Source organism: Bufo bufo, chromosome 10 (genome assembly GCF_905171765.1).
Source record: "Bufo bufo chromosome 10, aBufBuf1.1, whole genome shotgun sequence".
Taxonomy (NCBI): Eukaryota; Metazoa; Chordata; class Amphibia; order Anura; family Bufonidae; genus Bufo; species Bufo bufo.
Genome location: NC_053398.1, coordinates 50,293,819 through 50,319,915, shown reverse-complemented (window position 1 = coordinate 50,319,915; position 26,097 = coordinate 50,293,819). Strand labels below are relative to the sequence as shown.

Here is a 26,097-nt window from a genome sequence, read left to right as displayed (position 1 = left end):
GATGTTGTTTATTTTGCAGATTTTCCTATATTCCTCACTATATTTTGTAGCGAAGGTCATTGTATTATGTTTGGACTTATTTACACCATTTTTCTTTTTAAGTGATTGTTGTTTTATGGGGAAAACAAATTTGGAAGCGGTCCAGAACAGAAAACCTAGACTGTACGGGATAAAAATCCCTGTTCCAAAATAAGATATTTCAGATCTTATCAAAAGGTTAGGCATTTGAGCAAAAAAGAGGTGGATTATATATATGTGGAGCACCCCATTATTTCCATTCTCCATTCCATGCCCAAAGTCCATAAGGGGGTATTTCCACCCCCTATGAGACCAATTGTAGCTGGAATAGTCTCATACTCAGAGGCTTTCTGAATGTGTGGACTCTTCTTCAGCCTTTGATCCCCTTAATCCCTGGCTATTTGAAAGACACCAGATCGGTCTTGCAGTCCACAGCCAATGGCAAAAGCTATGAGATTAAATCTTACATAAATTGCAACACAAAATCTATGTAATTACATGCAAAATTTTCTCACTGCATTATGTGGGCTACACAACTAATCAGATAAAGACTCGAGTGCATAAACATATTTCAGACGTGCCGCACTACAAGACCCGTAAAGTTTCTGCAGCTAGCATACATTTTGCTACAACCCATGAGGGTGATCCAGCGGCGTTAATAGTTTAAGGAGTGGAAAGAGTTACTCCCCCTGTAAGGGGTGGAGATCACAGAAGAAAGCTTCTCAATAGAGAAATGCTCTGGATGTTTGAAATAGGAACCTGCTTTCCTACCTGTTTAAATAAAAAAAACATGACTTGATCCTGCAATATCACTGACAAATTATTTGCAGCAAGTAGAGTTTTTATTTTTGACAGATATATCTTTGGTGTTTTTAATGCGAATTTTCTGTTCACTGTTTATTAACTTTTGTACTTTGAAGATCACGTGATGTTGTAATCCCTAGGGATTGGTGTGACAGGGGTATATAGGAAGTGGAAGGTTTTTGTAATGTTTTGAGTAAGGACCGGCATAACGTGGTCCGAAACGTGTAGACCGTTTACCTTGCATTTGTTTGGATTTTTATACCGCATGAAATAAAGGACGACTTGTTATATGGAGCTGGATCTTGCACCTTTTTCTTCAGGAAGTAGATGATGATCCAGAAATCCATATCAGGTTCTCTTGTGTATATTAAAATAAAGTATCAGCACAGACATATGCAGTAGGCACAGTTCTGAAGTATTTCGCAGAATAGGCTTTCCCAAAGGCTGTATATAGAAGGCGGCTATTATGCATGGCAGCAGCACACACTAAATAAGTCCTCTCTTTTGCTTGATCACTAACCGAAATGAGACCAGCCCATTACCCGGCAACTAACACTAAGAATCAAAAAATTGTCAGAACTGTTTCCTACCCATACATAGCTTTTTGGAATACACTGTGTATAGCAAAGTTACATTAACCACTTGTATCGCAGATCTTCAGGGGCAATTTTAATTTTTTATTGCATTTTACTCATTTTGGGCTAAAAATCTTTTTCGCCATGGGTCTTTGTGACAGAAGTGCTGAATATTTTTTTAAATAAAGGGTTAACTGTTTGTCTAGCTGTGTGAATGCTACTTTCACTTTGTGCTAGTCATCTAATAACCCTTATTTCTAAATTATTAGTACTGTAGCTCAAAAACATTTATTTAAGCCACATCAGTAAGATAATAACTGAGCTGTAATGACTGTTTAAGGTCAGAAATCAGAGGTAAGGAGCTGTCAGCTGAGCTTCCTGACAGAACAGGGTAAAAACACTGATCGTGCTACTAGAGAATCTCAAAGCTGTACAGAGAAAAGGGCTAAAAAATAAATAAAGCCCAATTGAAAAGATGATTTTTTTTTAGCTTAAAATGAGTAAAATTATAAAAATAAATGCCCCCCCCCCCAAAGGTGTACATAGCCTTTAACCCCTTCAGTAAACATTCTAACAACTTTACCAGTAAACCATTGCATTATAGTATTGACCCTTTAGCAGTAAACCGTAGGAATATTATATTAGCCCTTTAGCATTGAACCAGCAGGTCACTTCAAAGGCCATAGCAACTGTTGAGGCGTCAGAATTATCATATTTTGTCTTGCAGCTGCCATGCAGAATTCTCATGTTTCAAATTCTGAGACCCCTACTAAAGATCGTGAGATCCGGAGTCTAAAGACAGAGATGGAAATTCTCCAGAAGAAGTTAGCAGGTGTGTGCATTGAATAGTAAGATCTATGAATTTTCCATTATGTTAGTTTTAGTTATGTTACCGTTTTTGTTTTTGAGCCCTCACATTTTTTTTATTAAATATAATTTGAAATCTTATTTTCTGTGATACTTTTTATCATTATGATATCTTATTTCTTGTTATACACTGCACTATTTACACACCTTTTTAGCATCATTACATATTTCTATTCTAATAGCAAATGGATGTAGTATAATAAAATGGTCACATATATTTGGGGACAGTAATTTTTTTTAAATTACAGTTTTCCCTTTTAACTGTGGCTGCCATAACAGCAGACACATGTGGACCAGTCCATTGTTTAAAGACATAAATGGGTAATATTCACTTAAATCGTTTGCGTCAAACAGGTTTCTGGTGGCATCATTTTAAATAAAAATCAGGTTGGAGTGAGTATTTGGGCTGTCTGCTCAGCCAATCACTGTCCACAGCGGTGACCCACCTCAGCCAGTGAATGTCTGAGCTTGGCAGTGCATGTTTGTTTCTGGCATGCCCACAGCAATTATAAATCTAAATTATGTGCTGTAACACTGAATAACAAAAAATGTTGGGAGGCTTGTAGCCTGTAGAGATGAGTAGTAGCTCCTGGGTCAGAGCAGCATCGTTTACTGTACTTGTGGTACAGGAAAACTGTTCTTAGCCCCCTCTTAGCATTCACTTCAGTGCATGGCAAGCAGATAATGTCGTGCTAGTATGGGATCTCTCTCAGTTGATATATGAAAAGTTGTGAGAAGGATGAACAAACTAGAGTGGTGATGTCTAGGGTTGGCAAGCAATTGCCACTTACATGAACAAAAGGTAATTTACTAGTTTATTCCACAGAAAAATCCACAGAACAGGAGACCATATCAGGATCACAGGTTCAGTCCTTGGAGAAACAGATCCGAACGCTCAAACAAGATAAAGATCGATATACCAAGGTAATTACTGAAGAATGAATTCAGTTTCATGGCCTAGTGTTGTAGGTCTTGACAAGAGGTGGCACATATGTGGATTACATATGTGACTTCATCCAGTGCTCTTCTTTTTCATTATCAGGATCTCGCTGAACTGTTGGAACAGTTAAAGTCTCAAGGAGAAGAACTGAGGATGGCTTTCGAGAAGCAAAGAAAAGCTCAGGATGAACTGCGTTTAAAGGAGGACAAGTGTGAAGGACTAAGTACTCAAAACAGTAGATTGTCTCGTAGACTAAAAGATAAAGAAGATGAGGCAGAAGCAGCAGCAGAGAAAGTGAGGACCCTAAGAAAGGACCTTCATAAAGCTGAGGCCAGTAGAAGGGAGGTAGGGACATATGCTTTATTAATAAGGTTGTCCATGCAATACATATGCATCTTTCTTAGACACAAGCTCTTTTTGAACTAGTGTGTTATTTCTCATGCCTTAAATATATTTTGTATTAAAGGGGGTTATCCGACTCTAACAAATGCTCCCCCATACGCCGGGTCCCTGACACGGATTCTACTTATCTGGCTCTCCGCTTCCTGCGCTGCTCCTGGTCCCCACACCGCTACACCGCTGCTGCTTCTCCTCGTGCGCGGATGAAAACATCCAGTGTCGGGGGGGGGGGGGGGGGGGGGAGTGCCAATGGCAGGCAGTGATGAGGATGAACCTCTGCGGGTGACACTACGGAGGCTCGTCCCCGTCACCGCCTTCCATTGGCTGCGCCCCCCATCCCCGTGACTGGATGTTTTCATCCACGCACGGGGAGAGGCAGCGGCGGTGTGGGGAGCCAGGTAAGTAGAATCAGTGTGAGGGGCCCGGCATATGGGGGAGCATTTGTTAGTGTCGGATAACCCCTCCAAAGTCTTTTATTGATGTAGACGACAGATCTTGTTTTATTCATATTATATAATTGCTATAATTTTGTTTTTCTAGGCAGAATCACTAGTGGAGGATCTGACCACAGAAGTGGAAAGACAGAAGAAGTTTGTAGAGAGAAGTAAAGCACAAGCATCCCAAGCTTCGGAAGACCTGGGAAGAGCGAAGGTAATAATTATGACATAAGCTTATGAAGAAAATCAGCAAATTGACATTCTGACTAAATTATTGTGACTTTTAGTGTCATCTTTCAATGACAGCAGGGGCGTAAATACCACTATAGCAGCCATAGCTATCAGTAGCGGCCCAGTCTGGCAAACAGTAAAAAGAATGGAGGGATAAACAGCATTACTTGGGGTAGTTTCACACATGCTTCTCTGCCAGAACAGCCTGCCCGAGTTCTCTGGATCCGGCATAGCTGGATAGTGCTGCATGCTCGCTGGACCCCATAGACTGTAATGGGATGCAGCAGGTAATTGGCCGCTCCAATTGCTAGGAATTCAGCCAGACAAAAAGTGTTGCATGCAGCAAATTTTGTCCGCCTTTACAGATTTAGGCCTCGTGCGCATCAGTGTGCATTTTTGCACATGATATTCATGCTCATGGGAAGGGGGACATTCAAAGGTCTGTTAAAGGCCCCAGCCTTTCCTAGTTACACCCCTGTATGACATCTACAGTGTGCCCCTTTTTAGAGTGTTTTGAAAAGTACAGATACCCATAGTTGTGTAATTCTGTCTGTCAACCTACAGGTACAACAGACTGTTGCTTCTCCTGTCATCAGTGGCTCACTTCATATCTATGAGATGACCCAGCAGAGAACAGAACTTGAAAGACGGATCCAACAGCTGGAGACAGAACTTTCTCAACTAAGAGGAGAATTTTCACAAAGGGAGGCAGAACATGCCAACGAGAACAAATTGCTCCGTAGAGAACTTGGAGAGAAGGAGGAGGAACTGATGTCATTTAAACATGAATTAGAAAGCGTGCAGGAGACCATTGGCAAAACAAGAGATGATAGGTGAATATTATAATTGTACCTTCTGTGCCTAACTGATTATGAAATTGTTTTATTTCTCCAGCGTCCTATGTATAATTTTTTTATATTAATCTTTATTCTTAGTCTGTTTGTGCATTTTGGATGCTTGTACATAGCATTTTATTAATATGATGGGGAACTTAGATTGTTAACCCCAATTGGGGACAGTGTGATGCTAATGTTTGTAAAGCGCTGCGGAATATGTCAGTGCTATATAATGGAGTATGAGAACAATAATAATATTCCTCCACATAGTGCTCGTACACAAGAGGAGGAAGTTCATAATATTCAAAAGGCAAATGAACGGGAGAAGAATCAGCTTAAGGAAGAGAACAGAAAACTTCAGGAAGACATGGCTAGGGTGAGAGATTCTGTTGCTAGAACCTCCAATTATGTTCTGTCATTGATCATGAACGAGATTAGACTTTGGTTACTGCTGTCAATTTGTAAGATTATTTAAAGTACTGTATTCATTCTTTAGTTAAAGACTATATCAGAAAAGCTGTCAGCTTCTCAAAAACAACTGGAAGAAGAAGTCCGATTATTGGAAGATAAGAAAGAGACATTGGCCAATTGGGAAGCCCAGATAACAGACATTCTGCAATGGTGAGTTATCTTCTTTCCTTACAGTATACAGCAAACTCTCTCCAGATTTCCACTTCTTTGAGAAGAACATATCCTAACTAGAATAGATTTTTCTATATGGCAAATTTTCTGTTCTCCTATATGCTGTGTATATTGTTTTGCTTTTTCTTTAAGAGGACCACCCATCTAAAAGAGCATTTTTCACAGACGTTTTGAGTGGTCAGCACAAAGTGATTTCAATGTCCTTAAACAGGTGTTTATGTTCAGTTGTTTGCTAAAAATATTTTGCTAGTTAGTTTAAAGTACATAAAGTACTTAAAATTAAATGGCATCTGGCAGCAGATTTTTACCTATGAGACTGGCTGACCTGTTACATGTGGACTTGGCAGCTGAAGGCATCTGTGTTGGTCCCATGTTCATATGTGCCTGCATTGCTGAGAAATGTTTTAATATATGCAAATAAGGCTCTAGGAGCAACAGGGGCATTGCCGTTACTCGTAGAGGCTCAGCTCTCTGCAACTGCTGCACCCTCTCCACTTTGACAAATCCAGGAAGTGTAGTCATTATCACACTAGGCCCTGTCAAAGTGGAGAGGGCGCAGCAGTTGCAGAGAAAGCAGATTCTCTAGGTGCAACAGCTTATTGGCATATATTAAAACTACATTTTTCTGAGCAGTACCGGTTCATATGAACATGGTACCAACACAGGTGCCACAGTTGGATCCCATTTAAATCTGGCAGCTCCTGATTTCCCCTTGGAGGACTGGAGCCCTCCATTGTGTCCCACCTAAGCATACCCGCTTGCAACCTCAATGAATAAATCAGTCTCCTTAGTCAAATTGCCAGGCTGTCTAAATCTATTTGGATGGAATTGGAAGGAATTGTGAGTGACTCACCTGGAGTCAACATTTTAGAGGGAACTACAAGTTATTAAATCTGAATTGCATCAGACCATTGAAAAAGTTGATAATCTGGAGATGGGCCAGAGTGCTTTAGTCTGATTTGGACTCCACATAAGCTATTTTTCTACAAAATATGTGTAATGCCACTTATACATCAAATAATAGATGATGCTGTTAACAAGACAAGGCTCCTTAACCCCAAAATATGGGATTTACCTGACCTGACAGGATCCTGACCTTTTTAAGTTCTCTGAAAACTTATTTCCTTTTATTCTTGGGGCTCCCTCCCAACTAATCCTGTATGTTTGTCCACAGCTGCGAGACCGGCCAGGGTTTACTCTATAGGGGTTTTTCTGATACTTTGATATTGATAATGATGACCTATCCTCAGAATAGGTAATCGGTATCGGATTGGTAGGGAGCTGCACAGTGGATGGAGCCTTTGGTTTCCGGCTTCTTCCAGTGTACAGTATAATTTCCAGCAGCTACATGAAACAGTTCATCGGGGGAAGGGGGGTGCCAGGTGTCAAACTTCCATGGTTCTAATGTCCTGAAGATGGGTCACCATTATCTGAGCCCTGGAAAACCCCTTTAATATGGCAGATAGAGTTGCTCTCCGACAGGATATATGCTCCACAAGTCCTCTCTTTTATCAGGAAACTCAATCACAAGTTCTCCCAATGGACTTTGTGTCAGAGAGCGACTCTTAAGGCTCTTCTTCATGTGCTCCAGGCGAAGGGCATCCAGTATTGTTTGGGTTTTCCCTTCTTATTGTGGATTACAACGTAGCATCACAGATCAACAGCTGACGAACTGGACTTCTTACAAAAATTTAGTCTGGAGAATATTCCACTACCTGAGTGGACCTTGTATGATCTTATGGACACTTCTCGCCCTTCTGGGGGTATCTTAGACACCTATGGTTCGCTTCAGAGAAGACAACACTGTGGTCATTTATTGAGACTCCCTACGGCAGTTTTTGGTCTAACAAAGTTGCACAAGTCCATTATGCCGCATTTTTAATGCATGTGCACCTAAATTTAGGCACATGCAGCATTTTTAGGGTTATACACTTCTCTCTTGTTCCTCCGAAATGGGTTAATCAGCTTGGTTTGTTCCCAGCTGGTTCTTGTAGATCACCTTTATCAACCCAGATCGATCATGTCCACTGCTGTTCCATTCATCTCTATGGGACTGCCGGAAGTAGCTGAGCGCTTAAACATAGCTATCTTCAGCAGCCCCATAGGAAATAAATAGAGCGTCAGTGGCATCTGTAGGATAAATGGTTGAGCATTGGAGAAAAGTCCTTGCGTGCCAGAGGAATCCTCCATCTGTATCAAAGTGCAAACACTGTATAGAAAAGAATAGTCTGGGACACAGTACTAAACACATAGCTATATATTTTGACAGTACAGTGGGAGTCCAATAGCCAATGTATGCTTTTTTAGGTCTATACAGTGTCACATTTCAGAGGCATTGCAGGTAGATCTCTGACAGGCAAAAGACAAATGTATACGGAGGCGTATTCCATTTATTGCTATTAACAAGGGTGCATATAGTGGCGTATACCACAAGGACACAGCTATATGTTCTACCGATACATATTTATTCTTTGTTTTTGTTTTGTTTTATTCAATCAAGGGTCAATGATGAGAAACAGTCACGAATTTATCTACAAGCCTTATCATTTAAAATGACGGAAGAGTTAGAGACACTGAAAAGTTCTGGAAATCAAACCCCATCCAGCAAGACAGGGGTAAGAAATTCTTGTGGTTTTTTTTCTGCAGTGGATGACAACTCACAAGAAACAGTTATTTCTTCTGATAATCTGAATATGTTAAGATGGTTCCATCTATCATTTATAAATTATCTGAGCGTGTATATTGTGTCATTTTTACTTGCTAGGAGAGCCAATGGAAAGCACGCCGGCTACAGAAACTAGAGGCTTCAGCACGGCTCGAGCTTCAGTCTGCTCTAGATGCAGAGATCAGAGCAAAGCAGAGTATCCAGGAAGAACTGAATAAACTCAAGTCTGATAGCCTTGAAACTGACAGGTACTGACATTCATTTAACTATCTGGAACCTGTGCTGATGACCTTGTAAAAAGTCAGACATGTGCAAAGGGCGTGATTCATTTTTCCCTTTAGGACAATTGTTCTATTGAACTTTCAGCACTATTTTCATTATGTTGGCAAAGAAATTAAATTCAGAGGCTGATTTAAGATGTATTGTTTTGTAACTTAGAAAGCTACAAGAGGCAGACGAAGAAAACAAGAATTTGAGAGTGGAAATGGAGAGATTGCGAGAGGAAGTAAAAACAAAGGGGATATCAGGTGACAATGGGTAACAATCTGTGTGTCGAAATTATGGTTATGATTAGATTGCGTCTTCAATGTGAATTTTCTGTTTTTCAGAAAACAAGCCTCAACGTTCTCTCATTCCATTTTTATCATTCCGTTCTGAGGTATGAATGGCCTTATATTTGTACATAATGGGGGGGATTGAATAATCAAAATTCTGGTGCAATTTATGCAAAAAAAAACAACTGTCGTACATTCTTTGCACCGTAATTATGTAGTTTAGTGTTTCTCATACCTCCAGACCTGACAACAGACATGGTGGTGGGGTCGGAATACTTCTTTCCCCAGAATGCACTTTCCAGGTCATTTCTCCAGTTCCATTATTCCCATCTTTTTGAGGTCCACACCCTCAGTCTTCTATCCTCTCTCCCTGATAGTTGCAGTTGTTTATTTCCCCCCTGGCTCACCCGTCCAGTTCTTGGATCACTTTTGTACATGGCTTCAACATTTCATGTTCTCAGAATTACCAACTCTAATTTTGGGCGACTTTAACATCCGATAGTCAACCCGAAAAGTGCACCACCGCTCCATTCATTTCTATGGGACTGCCGGAGATGGCCAAATACAGTGCTTGGCTATCTCCGGCACGCCCATAGAGATGAATGTAGCAGTGGCATGCTGTTCCGATCAGCCACTCTGTCCATTTCAGAGGGCTCCCGTTCTCGTGATCGATGGGGGTTCCAGCAGCAGGACTCCCATCAATCTGATATTCCCTATCCACAGGAGATCTAACTTGTTATAAACGTAATGCCCCTTAAATTTACAACATCCACAGCTTTAGGCTCTCCCGAAAAACACGTCAATCACATCCCCTAATCTAACTTTTCTCCATTTCCCCCCTCCCCCCTTTAACATCATTCTTCTGATCCATCATCAGACACTATCCACTACACCCCATGCACTCAGAAGCTCTATGGATATCGGCTGGTGGCTAGCTCATGCAGCTTTATATTTACTCCCCTATTTTGTTAAGATGGCCAGACCAGTGTTCAAAACAAGCACATTTTTATATTTTTGTTTTACTGCTATCTCCTCATAGATTGTAAGCTTTTGTGAGCATGGTCCTCATTCCTCTTGTTTTAATTGATGACTTGTTTGTTCCTGTGTAACGTATGATTCTGTTTGTAGATGAACCCTCTTATTGTACAGCGCTGTGGAATATGTTGGCTCTATATAAATAAAGATTATTATTATAATTTATACTTTTGTATTTCCAACAGAAGGATGTGGCGGCTTCAGAAAACTCTGAACCACTTCAAGCGTTGAGCAATGTCCTCTTGAGACGAGGAGACAGAACCGATGTGAGTATGAGTGCATCAGGGCTGATCTTGTACTTATTTTTGGGAATCGGAGGAAGTTTTCTTATCCAGTGAGAGGAGATTCAATGAGGCCGATGGACACTCCGGTACGGTCTGTCAATGCTGGATCCAGAGAGCTCCGGCAGGCTGTTCTGGTAGAGATCTATCACCGCTTATGCAAAACTAGCTTTAGGTGCAGGCAAATTTTTAATATGTGCTCAATAAGTCCTACAGTGCATGAAAATAAATATGCAAAATTAATAATGTGACTGCCCAAAAAATTAATACCAAATCAAGATCAAAGAAATGGGTTGTGTGAACTGGACTAGAGACAAGATACTGTAGACTGGAATCCCACAACTGTCGCTGCCTCCTACTGTAGCTTTATCAGGGACCCCAGTTTACAGGTGTTTTTGTTATTTGAACTGGCATTCTGTATTCAGGGTGTTTTTTTCCCCTTGTATTTATGTATATCTTTATTGATGCTTTTTTATATACACCTTATTATCCATAGATAATGCAGCGGGACCATTATTATTTTTATTGGATTCCAGATGTGTGCTTGTGTGTTCTGTTAAGTCTTCAGATAACAATTTAAAATCTATTATATATTCAATAAAGCATGAGATTACACCTGATCTGTTTTTTCAGGTGTGCATGTGTTTTGATGCGTTACACGTTGGCGTGTTTATTATTTTATGAAGTGCCACCCTGGGCACCTGCCCTAACTTGCCTTATAGTAAATACAACCCTGTTTAGTGTAGCATTGAAGCTGAGTGTGCTTACAGTCTTGTAACCCAGCCATCAAGTATCTGCCCAATTACATTATTACCTACATTGTTCATTCATAGGATCCTAGAATTAGTTGCTGAAACGATGAAGTGTGTAGACTTTACTCTTGTAATATACTGTATCTGCAGCCAAGCCAAGACCTCTTCAGCTTACAAAGGATTTCTTACCTCAACTGCAGCAACAAAAAGGCTACCATGTGGCGTCACAGAAAGACACCTCATAGGATGAAACTAATGCATGATATAAATGTTCCATTTAAAGGGGTTTTCCAGTCTGTAGATATTGATCTTCTATCCTCAGGGTAGGTCATCAATATCAGATGGTTGAGGGTCCGACACCAGGCACCCTGTTTGTTCAGCTGTTTTGGGAGCCACTGGTACTGGAAACAAAATAGTGGATGAAAGCAGAAAGCTCCCTCTATTGTGTAGTGGCCATGCCGGCTTACTACAGCTCAGCTCCTATTCACTTTAATACAACCGGTAACAATCAGAGAATACAAAGTAATTGCTATGACCAAGTATAGTCAGTTCATTGTGTGAATGTTTGTCCCTTTTGCAGATTTGAGGTCATTTTTTCTGTATGCCTCCCCAACGGCACTAAGCAGGAGGGTACCCCGCCTCCCAGGGACAGTAAACAACATGGAGAACAAAGATTTAAAAGCCTCCTCCCCTTTACCTTCTCCAGTTGTTTCGTGTCCCTCGGGACGAAGTGTAGAACAAGCAGGGTTCTCTCCTGCTTAGACATAGTGCTCAACCTTGGGTAAGTGGTCCCTGAATAGTCAGGAGAGCTGAAGCAGAGCAGCGGAACCTGGGACGAGATACTGTTCCCTCCACTAGCTTTGGCATAAATCCTGCGCTGCGGGCAGCCCCGGGCAAAAACTGCTCATATCGGAGCCAAAAGGGGATAGAAGACACGCCGGCGGCACGATTCTCCGTCAGGGCTGGAGTCTCGCGAGAGCAGGTCACGTGGACGGAACATGCACGGCGTGTGGCCACGTACCACGTGACCAGGAAGTCGCTCATTGAAAACACCGGTATGGGGAATCTGCACTGAAGTTGAAGTGCGCAATATGTAAAAGGCAGTTAGCAGGTCACAGTAAAAGACCACTCTGTCAAAAGTGCATGGATAAGATTTTGTCAGAAGAGGCCCTTTCTTTGGTGGATAACCTAAAAACCCTTATTAAGGAGGAGGTCAGCAAATTTATGACGTCAGAGATTCAGTAGGGGGAAGATTAAAAAGGTTCATCTCAGCCTGGGAAAAGATCAGTGTCTTCTTGGATCCTGGATATAATTCGTCAAGGATACAGGCTGGAGTTCTCTTCTTCTCCCACCTCCCCAGAAAGATTTATAATAAACTGAAAACTAAAAAAGGAGGATAATCATTTACTAGAGTCCCAGATTCTACTTTTGTTAGAGAAGGAAGCGGTTATCCCAGTGCCAGAAGATCAGACAGGGAAAGGATTCTACTCCCCGATATTCCTGGTGAAAAAACTAACGGCTCCTTCCGAGCAATTATCAACCTAAAACATCTCAACAGATTCATCCAGTACAAAAAGTTCAAGATGGAGACAGGTCAACCATCAACTTGTTGACCCAGGATTGCTACATGGTAACTCTTGACTTGGCAGATGCATACTATCCTGTGCCCATTTACCCCAATCACCAGAAGTATCTCCGGTTCACAATCTTCCTGAGAAACCAACCTGTCCATCTGAAGTTCCAGGTCCTACCCTTCGGCCGCTCATCAGCCCCGAGGATCTATACCAAGTTAGTGGCAGAAGTCTCAAGGGTCTTCCATCAAAAATAAATATTTATTCCGTACCTAGATGATTTTCTCATCTCAGCATCATCACAGATTCTGCTACAAGGTCACTTACAGATAGTACTGAGCACTCTCCAGTCACTGGGCTGGAAGCTGAATCTGGACAAATCCGATCTATCTCAGAAGGGTAAAACTGTTTCTGGGAATTCAGTTGGATTCCCATCAGATGATGTCTGTTCTTCCGCAACAAAAGAATGAGGATATTTATAACAAAAATCTCAGCATTTCGTCTGCTCAGGAAAGTATCCTTTTGGAATATCATGAAGATTCTGGGTCTAATGACTTCAACAATACCAGCAGTCAAATGGGCTCAGTTTCACGGAAGAGTTCTTCAGAACTACCTTCTGAAATATTGGGTAAAGAACTCTCTAGGTTGGTTGTTGAATCTGCAGAATCTGAACCAGGGAGTACCATGACGGACACCAAATCAAGTTGTCATCACAATGGACGCAAGCGGGTCCTTTGCGGAGCCCACTGCGGGAATCAGCTGGTACAAGGAGTCTGGGATCCAGATCTCTTTTCTATATCCTCAAGTTCAGAGGAACTGCTAGCAGTATTTCTGGCACTGTGAGGAATATGGATTAATATTTACTGTCAGCCATGTCCTCACACCCACCATTTGCTGAAAGATGGCAGAGGAAATCAAGCTGCACAGGGGGGCCCTGCTTCAAAGCCGCAGACAGATAGCAGAAAACTACTAGCAGGCCACATTTGGTTACATTTCACACCTCCAGTCAGACAGTACGGATCCTGCAGGAAAAACCCCAGAAGGAGGCATCAGCCCTTGCCAGGATCAATACCTCCCAGACATGTTGGCACCTACATTTCATAAGCAATTATGAATCGCCCAGCCATCGCAGGTTCAAACCGGATACATATTTGTGTCCTGGTGGCCACGATGAACATGCCCATGGTCTTTGCTTGAGGGTGGGATGCCAGGGAAGGGAGATATCCTTATCTCCCCACGGTGCCGCTATTGGGTTTCTATGTTTGGACTCTAGTTGTAGCCGAAACCCAGGCGGATCCGTTGGTCCCAGAACCATCTCCCTGTGACCTTCTGGACTGGAGCTATAAACCCTAAGGGGTTTTGTGGGTCATTTGCCGATGCCCCAGGGGTGGCTACATCTCCCGTCCAGGCCTCTGACTTAGCGGCCCCTGGGTATCTGGCCATCGGAATCTCGTGCGCAATCCACAAAAATTCCGCCCTGAACGGGTAATGTACCACAAATTGTCGGTCCCTAGGCCACACCTCCGGTGAGCCCTGCTGGACCTTTTCCAGGCACAACCGTCCTTGGTCCCAGACCACCCGCTTGAAGTCTGAGTCCGAGGGAGGCAGTGCCGCCTGCTCCCTGAGAGCGTTCAGGCTGGTGTCAGCCACTAACGCCACCTGAAACCCCTGACCAGACATGGCCAGAATAGACGAGACTGCCACGTTCTCTGTCAGGTCCCCGGTAACTGTCTCCAGGCCTCCATCTGACTCTGCAGCCACTTGGTCGAAAGGGGGAAAGCTATCAGACCTCTGAGGGGCCCCTCCCCAACACTCCCACTACGTGTGACAGCAGCTATGGTCGCTCTCACCGCTGGTAGTGCCTGCTTCCCCTTGGCTTCCGACCAAGTCGCCCGTCCAGGTGGACTAACCTGGCCCTCTGACATCCCGGTTGTGATGGAATCCTGCACTGAGGCTTTATCTGGGAGCCCTATCTCTCCTGGGACAGCCCTGACCTCATTTGCATCCTCCTCCCCCGCAGCTGTCTGCCCCCTGCTTGTCCCCTCAGTAGCCACACCTGAGGACAACAGGTCCCAGCAAGCCACACCCTGGGGCCTCAGCACAGCTGGCGTGAATGACCCCCTCCACCTTGAGGGGAGAGGCACACATTACATCCCCCATCCCTACATCCCCCTCAACAGGCATGTTATGAACAATAACAGTATCAACAGGGGTGGACATTACATCACATTCTGGGGAATCGGACCTCGGGGTGTCAGCGGCCACGTACTTAGACACAAGCCGCCCCAGGTCCGTCCCCAGCAAAACACTGGCAGGGATATTTGAGGATATTTGGCGACTGGCATCACCGGTTCTACTCCTCTGATCCCAGAGACAGTAAGGGATCTCCCAGGCAATAAATTATGGCGTGCCACCAGTTCAGGCTGTACCAGAGTCTTTTCAGCGCTGGTGTCTCTAAGTCCCATGGCCACGGCCTGGCCCACGGTGACCGGTTAAAAATTGTCAACGGACCTCCCACCACCCCCACCCACACACAACGCAGTGGACTGTTTCCGGGTCGATGACTGGGACGGGTCCCTTGGGTGCTGGGGATACATAGCCTTGAAGTGTCCTGGCTACTTACACAGGTGGCAAAGTCGGGGTTCCCCCACGGACGTGCAAAGTGTAGCAGGGGCTGGTGCCCATTTGGGCCTAGGGGCAGGGGTAGCAGTTGCTGCGTGCGTCTTACCCCCTCTCAAGCTGACAGGTTTCCGGGCCTCTGAAGTCCTGTTATTGGTGTATTCATCGGCCAGCCCTGCTGTTGCGGAGGCCCCCTTTGGCTTTCGGTCGTGGAGGTACTGCTGTAGGTCCTCTGGGCAATTCCACAAGAACTGTTCTGTGTCGATGAGCTCCTTCAGCTGCTGGACAGTGGTGAGCTCCAATCCTGTGGCCCATTGGTCGACCGCTCTCAGCAAGGCCTGCATGTGATCGGCCCAGCTCTGGGTAGAACCCCGCTGCAAACTCCTGAGCTTTTTCCTGTATGTCTCAGGGGTCAAGTTGTACTGCCGCACCAGAGCCTGCTTGATGTCCTTATAGCTCAGGGTGGTCTCACTGGGCAGGTACCCAAAGATTTCAAGGGCTTTTCCCCTGAGACGTGGCGTGAGAAATCTGACCCACTGGTCCTCTTGCAACTGGTACTGATGGCAGGCCCTCTCAAATGCCAACAAAAAAAGTGCCTAAGTCTTCATCTTTGTCCAGCAGGGGGAAGTCCTCCACCCGCAGTTTGGGAATCCGGATCTCTGGAGACTCACATTGGGCTGGAGAAGGCTGCTGGAGTTGGAGCTGGAGCACTTGTAGCTGGTGCGCACGCTCTGCCTGTGCTTGCTCGCAACGTTCTTGTTCTGCAGCCTCTGTCCGTTCGCGATGTTCTGCAGCTGCCAGAAGGATCTTGTAGGAAGCCTGGTCTCTGGCCTGGAGTCGGTACAGGGCAGCCTGTAGGAGAGTGGCCGAGTCTGCCTGGCTGGGGGGATGGGCAGGTGGAGTGAGGCCCACCGCGGACCTCACCGCCGGCAACTGGCTCCCTGGGGAGCTTTGGCTGTGCTCCCCCTCGCCTTGAAGAAAATCTCCTTCCACCTTTTCTCTGCCCCCTATCTGGACTGCGTCCTCCCCGCCATCATCCATAGCCTCGGCCATCTCCTTAGCCTTGCTTCTTGTGTAACTGCCCATCATTTCCACGGATGGTCACTGACACAGACAGCAACCTGATGCACACACACCTTATTGCATTTGCACTCAGACTGTCTAGTGTTGAGCTGATCTTAAGACTCCAGCGGCAAAAGCTACCGCTGGTTGTCTTTAGTGTCTGGGAGTATCACACACTCTCTCTCACACACACACACACACACACTAGTATCTCGATCCCACTTTGCTGCCACCAATGTGATGAATACCACGCCTCGTGCCCGCTTGACGTCCCCTATGTCGAGCTCATGAGACGCGGTATGGTCACGGGTTACCAAAGCTTGACGTTACGCCCTCCAGAGGAGCAGGTAAGGTCAGCTTGGTACAGTTTTTACACAGACACCTCCTGTCCACGCAGGCACAGAGAAGGCAACAAGCTGAGAGGGCCTTTTCACTGCTGCAATGAAACATATATAAGGTGAGAAACCAACCCGCGGTACCTTATAACTAGGCCAAAACACGGACGTGGGGATTAGTGATCGAGATACAAGATAGCACAAGATTAAATTATATATTTAATCGCCTTAAGGGCACACTAGATATAACGCAATATACACAGAGAATATATACAGTGGTCTGAGGTTACAGATACAGGTGATCTAGGTACAACAGGGTTAAGCAGAGCAAAAGTCAGTTTACCAGATATGAGTTCTTTGGGTAGTGATGCGTTCTTAGCTGTATTCACGTCGGAGGCAGTGATGTCAGCTGGTTGCAGGTCCCTCCAAACACATTGCACGATGTGACCCCCTTTCAGAGAAAAACCCGCCCGCTTGCTGGCACAAGCCTTTTAACCTGTAGCCGGCCCCGCCCCTCCCGGCCTTTAGGAGGGGTCCACCCACCTCTGCTAGACTGGCTGCAAATAACCCACAAAACCCTTGTTCCGGCTACAACTAGAGTCCAAACATGGTGCCGCTATTGGGTTTCTGTGGGGAGATATGGATATCTCCCTTCCCTGGCCACCGGGACACAAATATGTATTTGGTTTGCGTCTGCGATGGCCGGGCGATTCATAATTCCTCATGAAATGTAGGTGCCAACATGTCTGGGAGGTATTATTGATCCTGGCAAGGGCTGATACCTGTCTGACTGGAGGTGTGAAAAGTAACCAAATGTGGCCTGCTAGGCGTTTTCTGCTATATGGATGCGGCTTCGAAGCAGGGCCCCCCTGTGGAGCTTGATTTTCTCTGCCATCTTTCAGCAAATGGGTGTGAGGACATGGCTGACAGTAAATATTAATCCATATTCCTCACAGGCACTAAAAGCCTTTTCCCCAACCATCCACTCACAAAATGTCAAAGTTCTGTCAGACAACAGGACCATGGTAGTGTACCTAAAAAAGCAAGGGGGCACAAAGAGCAAAATTCTCTAGCAGATTGCGTCCTATTTCTTCTCCTGGGCCAAGACTCTCAAAAAAACAATCTCCTCAGTCCATCTAAGAGGAGAAGAAAATACTGTAGCGGACTTTTTGAGCAGAAGAAAATTGAGTCCAGGAGAGTGGAGTCTCAACAGGTCAATATTTCAAAAAATTTGCAGGAGATGGGGTCATCCAAGTCTAGATCTTTTTGCATCCTAGAAAAACAAGCAGATCAATTTTATTCCCTCTCGTTCAAGGACAGTCCAACAAGAGTGGATGCATTTTTGGGCCCATGACCTGCAGGGCTTCTATACGCTTTCCCTCCAATCCAAGTGATCCCAAAATAGCAGAACAAGGTTCCCACGTAATCCTAATAGCCCAATATTGGCCAAAGAGCTCGTCTTTTCCCCTACTTCTAAGTCTCTCCGGAGGGGAATACTGGATCCTTCCTCAGATCCCGGACCTTCTCCTACAGGGTCCAGTTCTGCACCCAACGACCAACCATTTGAAACTTACTGCCTGGAATTTGAACTGTCCATCCTGAAAGCAAAAGGGTTATCTGATGCCGTCATAAACACACACTTTTATCCAGCAGAAAACCAGTCACATCTAACATCTATCTTAGGACATTGAAAGCTTTCCTCCAGTTTGCCGGAGACTCTTGGAATCCCACCTTATCACCTGACATTAAGGTCATTTTAGACTTCTTGCAAAAAGGTCTTGATAAAGGGTTACGAGTGAACACCCTTAAAGTCCAGATAGCAGCACTCAGTGCCTTTATTGAAGTCAGGTTGGCCGAGTTCAAAAGGTTTTTTAAGGGGACTTATAGATTACATCCTATTTTTAGGTCTACGATTCCTACTTAGGATCTCAACTTAGTCCTTTCTGTTCTTATGGATCCTTCCTTTGAACCTCTTGGTGAAATCTCTCTGAATCTGTTGTCCTTTTAAAACGGCTTTTCTAATAGCCATCACCTCAGCTAGAAGAATAGGAGAAATACAAGCATTGTCCTGTAGACCTCCTTATCTTAATGTTCTGGATCATAGAATAGTACTAAAACATGAGCCCTTTTTTTTTTTTTTTTTTTTTTTTTTTTTTACCAAAAGTTTTCTCAAAATTTCACTGTCAGCAGCAAATATCCTTGCCCACGTTTTGCCCCCAGGCGAAATCGGCTGCTGATATGAAGTTTCACCACTTGAATGTTCAGAGGTGTGTCCTGGTTTACCTGGAGGCCACTAAAAATTTGAGAAGGTCCGATCGTCTTCTAGTCCAGTACGCAGGACAGGAGGGTCAGGGGGCCTCAAAAACTACCATCTCTCTCTGGATAAAAATGACAATAGATATGGCATATGAAGGGGAAGGACTCTCTCCACCATCAAGTTTGAAAGCACATTCAACTAGAGCAGTGTCAACTTCGTGGGCAGAAAGTGCCTCAGCATCTTTATCTCAGATCTGCCAGACAGCAACCTGGTCCAGCCCATCTACATTCTTTAATCACTATAGACTGGATATTTTGGCCAACAGGGACTTGTCCTTCGGATGAAAAGTCTTGTCGTCAGCAGTCAGTCTCTAGTCTGGTTCCTTTGTTAATCCTCCTGCTTAGTGCCGTTGGGGAGGCATATGGAAAAGATAATTACTCTTACTGGTAATTGGATTTTCCGTATAGCCTCCACAGCGGAACTGGGATCCCCCCCCCCCATCCTAATTATCTTGACTGTATTGTTTGATTTAAAATTGTATTGTTTTTACCCAGATTAAAATTCTGGGTACCCTCCTGCTTAGTGCCGTTGTGGAGGCTATACGGAAAATACAATTACCGGTAAGAGTAATTATCTTTTTTGTAATCAGAAAATCATTTTTCGGCTTCTAGATATAAACCACCCATGGTTAGCTTATTCAAAATTGGGAATGGAGGCACAAAATATATTATAAAGTTATATAGCCATAATAAATCAGTTTTAGTTATGCTTCCAAAATGTAATTCCTAGCATTGTTTTTTTTTGCATAACATGTCATGAATGATGTACTGTTTATGTTGCTTATTGTTTGCTAAATATTTAAAGGGCATCTCTCAGCAGATTTGCACCTATGAAACTGGCTGACCTGTTACATGTGCACTTGGCAGCTGAAGGCATCTGTGTTAGTCCCATGTTCCTATGTCTCACATTGCCGAGAAAAATAAAGTTTTCCTATATGCAACTTAGCACCTAGGAGCAACAGGGGCGTTTCCGTTACACCTAGAGGCTCTGCTCTCTCTGCAACTGCTGCACCTTCTCCACTTGAATTGACAGGGCCAGGCAGGCGTGATGATGTTTTCAGTGCCTGGCCCTGTCAATCAAAGTGCAGAGGGCCTATCAGTTGCAGAGAGAGCAGAGCCTCTAGGTGGACAACGCCCCCATTGCTCCTAGAGACTCATTTGCATATATTAAAACATTATTTTTCTCAGAAATGCGGGCACATATGAACATGGGACCAATGCAGATGTCTTCAGCTGCCAAGTGCACATGTAACAGGTCAGCCAGTGTTATAAGTGCAAATCTGCTGACAGATGCCTTTTAAAGTAAATTCTATAATAACACTATCTACAACAAACAACTCGAATAATGTTAAAATCCTTTTCTTCTTAGTCTGTCAAAAATAAAGCCAACAGGAGATCTGCCGGGATCATGGAATATATAGAAGAGCCTTCAGACAAGGTATCTATGTAGTAAAACATTAAGGTTCTGTTACACTAAATTTTCGGGGGTAGGAAATGCTAAAATAGATACAGTATGTGTACATATGTCTTGTTAATGGATGGGAAATAAGTGATCTCCATCTCCTGCAGACCAGTTTTGGGGGCAATATTTTTAGCATATGTATTTTGAAACTTAGACCATATACTGATATTCCCTCTTTATCACACACCCCTAAAGGGGATGTCCAGTCCCATATCAACCCCCACCCATCCCTGCAGGATCCATCAGGTTTAGGGCTCTTTCACACTTGCGTTGTCCGGATCCGGCGTGTACTCCACTTGCCGGAATTACACTCCGGATCCGGAAAAACGCAAGTGTACTGAAAGCATTTGAAGACGGAACCGTCTTCCAAATGCTTTCAGTGTTACTATGGCACCCAGGACGCTATTAAAGTCCTGGTTGCCATATTAGGAGCGGGGGAGCAGTATACTTACAGTCCGTGCGGCTCCCGGGGCGCTCCAGAATGACGTCAGAGCGCCCCATGCGCATGGATGACGTGATCCATGCGATCACATGATCCATGCGCTTGGGGCGCCCTGACGTCACTCTGGAGCGCCAGGGGAGCCGCACGGACGGTAAGTACACTGCTCCCCCGCTCCCCACTACACTTTACCATGGCTGCCAGGACTTTAGCGTCCCGGGAGCCATGGTAACCATTCAGAAAAAGCTAAATGTCGGGTCCGGCAATGCGCCGAAACGACGTTTAGCTTAAGTCCGGATCAATGCCTTTCAATGGGCATTAATTCCGGATTCGGCCTTGCGGCAAGTGTTCCGGATTTTTGGCCGGAGCAAAAAGCGCAGCATGCTGCGGTATTTTCTCCGGCCAAAAAACGTTCCGTTCCGGAACTGAAGACATCCTGATGCATCCTGAACGGATTTCTCTCCATTCAGAATGCATTAGGATAATCCTGATCAGGATTCTTCCGGCATAGAGCCCCGACGACGGAACTCTATGCCGGAAGACAAGAACGCAAGTGTGAAAGAGCCCTTAGCATACTTACCTGGACACTGCTCTGGTTCCAGGCTTCCTGCACCTTAGGTAAACGTTTGCCATGGACAGGACTCACTTGTGCCGCTGCAGCCAATGACTGGCCACAGTGGTGACATGTCACCGGGTTATGTTCTGCTTAGGGCCAAAGCTATCTGCAGCCACCAAGGATGGTCATTGGCTGTGCAGGCACACATGAACCTCATCCTTGCCAGATGTTTACCTGTAGTGCTGGAGGTTTGGAGGACACAGTGGTGTACCCAAGGAGCCATAACTGAACATCGGGGAGCAGGTTAATATACACAACTCCTTTAACCACCTCCCGTCTCGCTAACGCCGATCGGCGTCAATGCGGCGGCTCTGCCAGGTCACACTAACGCCGATTGGCGTCATCTCGCGAGAGGCGAGATTTCCTGTGAATGCGCGCACACAGGAACTGGAGGTAAACGAGCTGATCTCCAGCCTGCCAGCGGCGATCATTCGCTGGCAGGCTGTAGATGCGATTTTTTTTTTTTAACCCCTAACAGGTATATTAGACGCTGTTTTGATAACAGCGTCTAATATACCTGCTACCTGGTCCTCTGGTGGTCCCTTTTGCTTGGATCGACCACCAGAGGACACAGGCAGCTCAGTAATAAGTAGCACTAAACACCACTACACTACACTCCCCCCTGTCACTTATTAACCCCTGATCACCCCATATAGACTCCCTGATCACCCCCCTGTCATTTATAACCCCCCCCTGTAAGGCTCCATTCAGACATCCGTATGTTTTTTACGGATCCACGGATACATGGATCGGATCCGCAAAACACATACGGACGTCTGAATGGAGCCTTACAGGGGTTGATCAATGACCGGGGGTGATCAGGGAGTCTATATGGGGTGTTCACCCCCCTGTCATTGATCACCCCCCTGTAAGGCTCCATTCAGACGTCCGTATGTTTTTTACGGATCCACGGATCGGATCTGCAAAACACATACGGACGTCTGAATGGAGCCTTACAGGGGGGTGATCAATGACAGGGGGGTGATCACCCCATATAGACTCCCTGATCACCCCCCTGTAAGGCTCCATTCAGACATCCGTATGTGTTTTGCGGATACGATTCATGGATCCGTGGATCCGCAAAACACATACGGACCTCTGAATGGAGCCTTACAGGGGGGTGATCACCCCCTGTATGGCTCCATTCAGACGTCCGTATGTGTTTTGCGGATACGATCCATGGATCCGTGGATCCGCAAAACACATACGGACCTCTGAATGGAGCCTTATAAGGGGGGTGATCAATGACAGGGTGGTGATCACCCCATATAGACCCCCTGTAAGGCTCCATTCAGACATTTTTTTTGGCACAAGTTAGCGGAAATTGATATTTTATTATTTATTTATTTATTTATTTATTTTTTCTTACAAAGTCTCATATTCCACTAACTTGTGACAAAAAATAAAATCTCACATGAACTCGCCATACCCCTCACAGAATCCAAATGCGTAAATTTTTTTTGACATTTATATTCCAGACTTCTTCTCACGCTTTAGGGCCCCTAAAATGCCAGGGCAGTATAAATACCCCACATGTGACCCCATTTTGGAAAGAAGACACCTCAAGGTATTTTGTGAAGGGCATGGCTAGTTCATGTAAAATTTTATTTTTTGTCACAAGTTAGCGGAAAGGGAGACTTTGTGAGAAAAAACAAAAAAAAAATCAATTTCCGCTTACTTGTGCCAAAAATTTTTTTTTTCTATGAACTCGCCATGCCCCTCATTGAATACCTTCTTCTTTCCAAAATGGGGTCACATGTGGGGTATTTATACTGCCCTGGCATTTTAAGGGCCCTAAAGCGTGAGAAGAAGTCTGGGATCCAAATGTCTAAAAATGCCCTCCTAAAAAAAATTTGGGCCCCTTTGCGCATCTAGGCTGCAAAAAAGTGTCACACATCTGGTATTGCCGTACTTAGGAGAAGTTGGGCAATGTTTTTTGGGGTGTCATTTTACATATACCGATGCTGGGTGAGAGAATTATCTCGGCAAAAGACAACTTTTCCCATTTTTTAATACAAAGTTGGCATTTGACCGAGATATTTCTCTCACCCAGATGTGTGACACTTTTTTGCAGCCTAGGTGGGCAAATGGGCCCACATTCCAAAGAGCACCTTTTGGATTTTACAGGGCATTTTTTACACATTTTGATTTCAAACTACTTCTCACACATTAGGGCCCCTAGAATGCCAGGGCAGTATAACTACCCCACAAGTGACCCCATTTTGGAAAGACACCCCAAGGTATTTTTTGATGGGCATAGTGAGTTCATGGAAGTTTTTATTTTTTGTCACAAGTTAGTGGAATATGAGACTTTGTAAGAAAAAAAAAAAAAAATCATCATTTTCCGCTAACTTGTGACAAAAAATAAAAAGTTCTATGAACTCACTATGCCCATCAGCGAATACCCTAGGGTGTCTACTTTCCGAAATGGGGTCATTTGTGGGGTTTTTCTACTGTCTGGGCATTGTAGAACCTCAGGAAACATGACAGGTGCTCAGAAAGTCAGAGCTGCTTCAAAAAGCAGAAATTCACATTTTTGTACCATAGTTTGTAAACGCTATAACTTTTACCGAAACCATTTTTTTTTTTTTTTTTACCCAAACATTTTTTTTTTATCAAAGACATGTAGAACAATACATTTAGAGAAAAATGTATATATGGATGTCGTTTTTTTAAAAAAAAATTACAGCTGAAAGTGAAAAATGTCATTTTTTTGCAAAAATTTCGTTAAATTTCGATTAATAACAAAAAAAGTAAAAATGTCAGCAGCAATGAAATACCACCAAATGAAAGCTCTATTAGTGAGCAGAAAAGGAGGTAAAATTAATTTGGGTGCCAAGTTGCATGACCTAGCAATAAACCGTTAAAGTTGTGGAGTGCCGATTTGTGAAAAAGGGCCTGGTCACTAGGGGGGTATGGTCCTTAAGTGGTTAAAAACTGCGTTTTCTGAAAGCATTATCTGAAATTACATAGATAATTTTTGGTTCAGTTCTCTTTAATTTGCTTGCAGCCAAAGACACACACCTTCAAAGTGAAAAGCTTTACATCACCAACAAAGTGTCTGCGCTGTACATCTGTCATGGTTGGACTGGTGCGCCAAGGACTGTGCTGTGAAGGTGAGACCATCTCCTTTCAGATCTGTTCATGTTTTGTAATGGAATGGTTTAGAATGAATACTCTCTTTTTGCTTCTGCAGTGTGTGGGTATATGTGCCATATGTCCTGTTGTGATGGTGCCACAATTTGTCCATCTCCCCCTAATCAAAATAAGAGGATTCTTGGAGTAGACCCGAACACTGGCAGCGGCACTGCACTGGAAGGATACTTATCGGTTGGTTCAGTATATCTAGTAAAGATGAAAATAATTACTATTAATGTATTCACCAAAAAGAAAAGGGGAGATCTGCACTTACTGTGCCACATGGGTGGCTCTACAGAACGTGGTCTTAATGTCTAATCTTCATGCCCTTTATGACTCAAAGATGCATTCATCTATTCTGTTGGACCATGGTCCATTTTCTTGTTTATATCATATCGCTGTCCTCAAACATGCTACTCTTTGGACTGTAAACTGGGTAATAAAAATAAATGTGAAGACTTATTTTTGGTGATGTCCAGGGCTGTAAATATAGGGGATGCAGAGGTTGTTGCCATGCCCAAGCCCTGGCGCTTAAGAAGTCCAGTACTATACATGGCACATGATGGCTGGGGGCTCTGTAATAGATTTTACATTGAAGCCCGTGCGTCTAAAGTTATACAACCATGCTGTGCTTAAACCCCTTTATTGCACAGAATGCCAATAAGAAAAAAAACTATGCAATATATAGTATAATGCAGTATAACCAGGTCCTCAATTCTATATATGAAATAGTATATTTCTCATTAAAAACAAGCAGATCCACCTCTAGAGGAAAGAAGGTTTCCACACCAACATAGAAGGGGATTCTTTCCTGTAAGAGCAGCTTGTCAGAGGGAGTGTCATGGTGAATTTGCAAAAATAGTTAAACAGGGCATAGACTATAAGGCCGAACTGGATGGACATATGTATTTCTTGAGTCTTCCAAATTGTGTAGCTATGTAGATCAATGCAGTGAACTGGCTAATGCAGATGTGTGACTACTACGGGACTGACAGAGATATTGCTTTTCTCTATGGAGCGGTGTTTGCGCGTGTACACTACCTCATCCGGAAAGGAGGCTCTGGGTTATCCCATTATCCTCTGAATAGGATATACAGTTTTCAAATTATGCAAAAATTAACTACTTAACCCTCAGAGCCCCCATCAGCAGACCTGTGAGGTTTGATTGTTTTCGGCTATTTTCCCCATGAAAACAAACGATACCATGATTGACCCCCCTGTAAGTCAATGTGGTTCATTTATAATAAATAGCATAGCAAAGAATCATTACATGTTTGCATCTATGTCCATTGCAACTTGTGTGCTTTAAATATGTTTTTACTTTTCTTTATTATCTAGATCCCTAAGCCAGCTGGAGTGAAGAAGGGATGGCAGCGGGTCTACGTGATTATAAGTGACTTTAAGGTCCATGTGTATGATGCCAGCTCCCAGTGTAATACCACTATCCTACAGGTCATCGATATGAGGCAAGTATCCACAAAACTCAGATTTGCTGCTTAAAGG

At 44.0% G+C, this 26,097-nt stretch overlaps 1 protein-coding gene across 1 annotated transcript in view; it reads left to right on the top strand.

Annotated features, from left to right (window-relative positions):
- Positions 1 to 26,097, top strand: part of CDC42BPG (CDC42 binding protein kinase gamma) — a 180,707-nt gene that overhangs the window by 123,810 nt on the left and 30,800 nt on the right. Inside the window, exons 11-26 of the mRNA XM_040410586.1 lie at positions 2,125 to 2,229; positions 3,091 to 3,188; positions 3,307 to 3,549; positions 4,144 to 4,254; positions 4,836 to 5,104; positions 5,378 to 5,483; positions 5,604 to 5,728; positions 8,250 to 8,364; positions 8,514 to 8,662; positions 8,853 to 8,941; positions 9,023 to 9,072; positions 10,189 to 10,269; positions 20,309 to 20,377; positions 24,467 to 24,572; positions 24,653 to 24,786; positions 25,933 to 26,060. Of these exons, the coding sequence (XP_040266520.1) occupies positions 2,125 to 2,229; positions 3,091 to 3,188; positions 3,307 to 3,549; positions 4,144 to 4,254; positions 4,836 to 5,104; positions 5,378 to 5,483; positions 5,604 to 5,728; positions 8,250 to 8,364; positions 8,514 to 8,662; positions 8,853 to 8,941; positions 9,023 to 9,072; positions 10,189 to 10,269; positions 20,309 to 20,377; positions 24,467 to 24,572; positions 24,653 to 24,786; positions 25,933 to 26,060 (1,978 nt within the window). The remainder of the gene's footprint in view (positions 1 to 2,124; positions 2,230 to 3,090; positions 3,189 to 3,306; positions 3,550 to 4,143; positions 4,255 to 4,835; positions 5,105 to 5,377; positions 5,484 to 5,603; positions 5,729 to 8,249; positions 8,365 to 8,513; positions 8,663 to 8,852; positions 8,942 to 9,022; positions 9,073 to 10,188; positions 10,270 to 20,308; positions 20,378 to 24,466; positions 24,573 to 24,652; positions 24,787 to 25,932; positions 26,061 to 26,097) is intronic.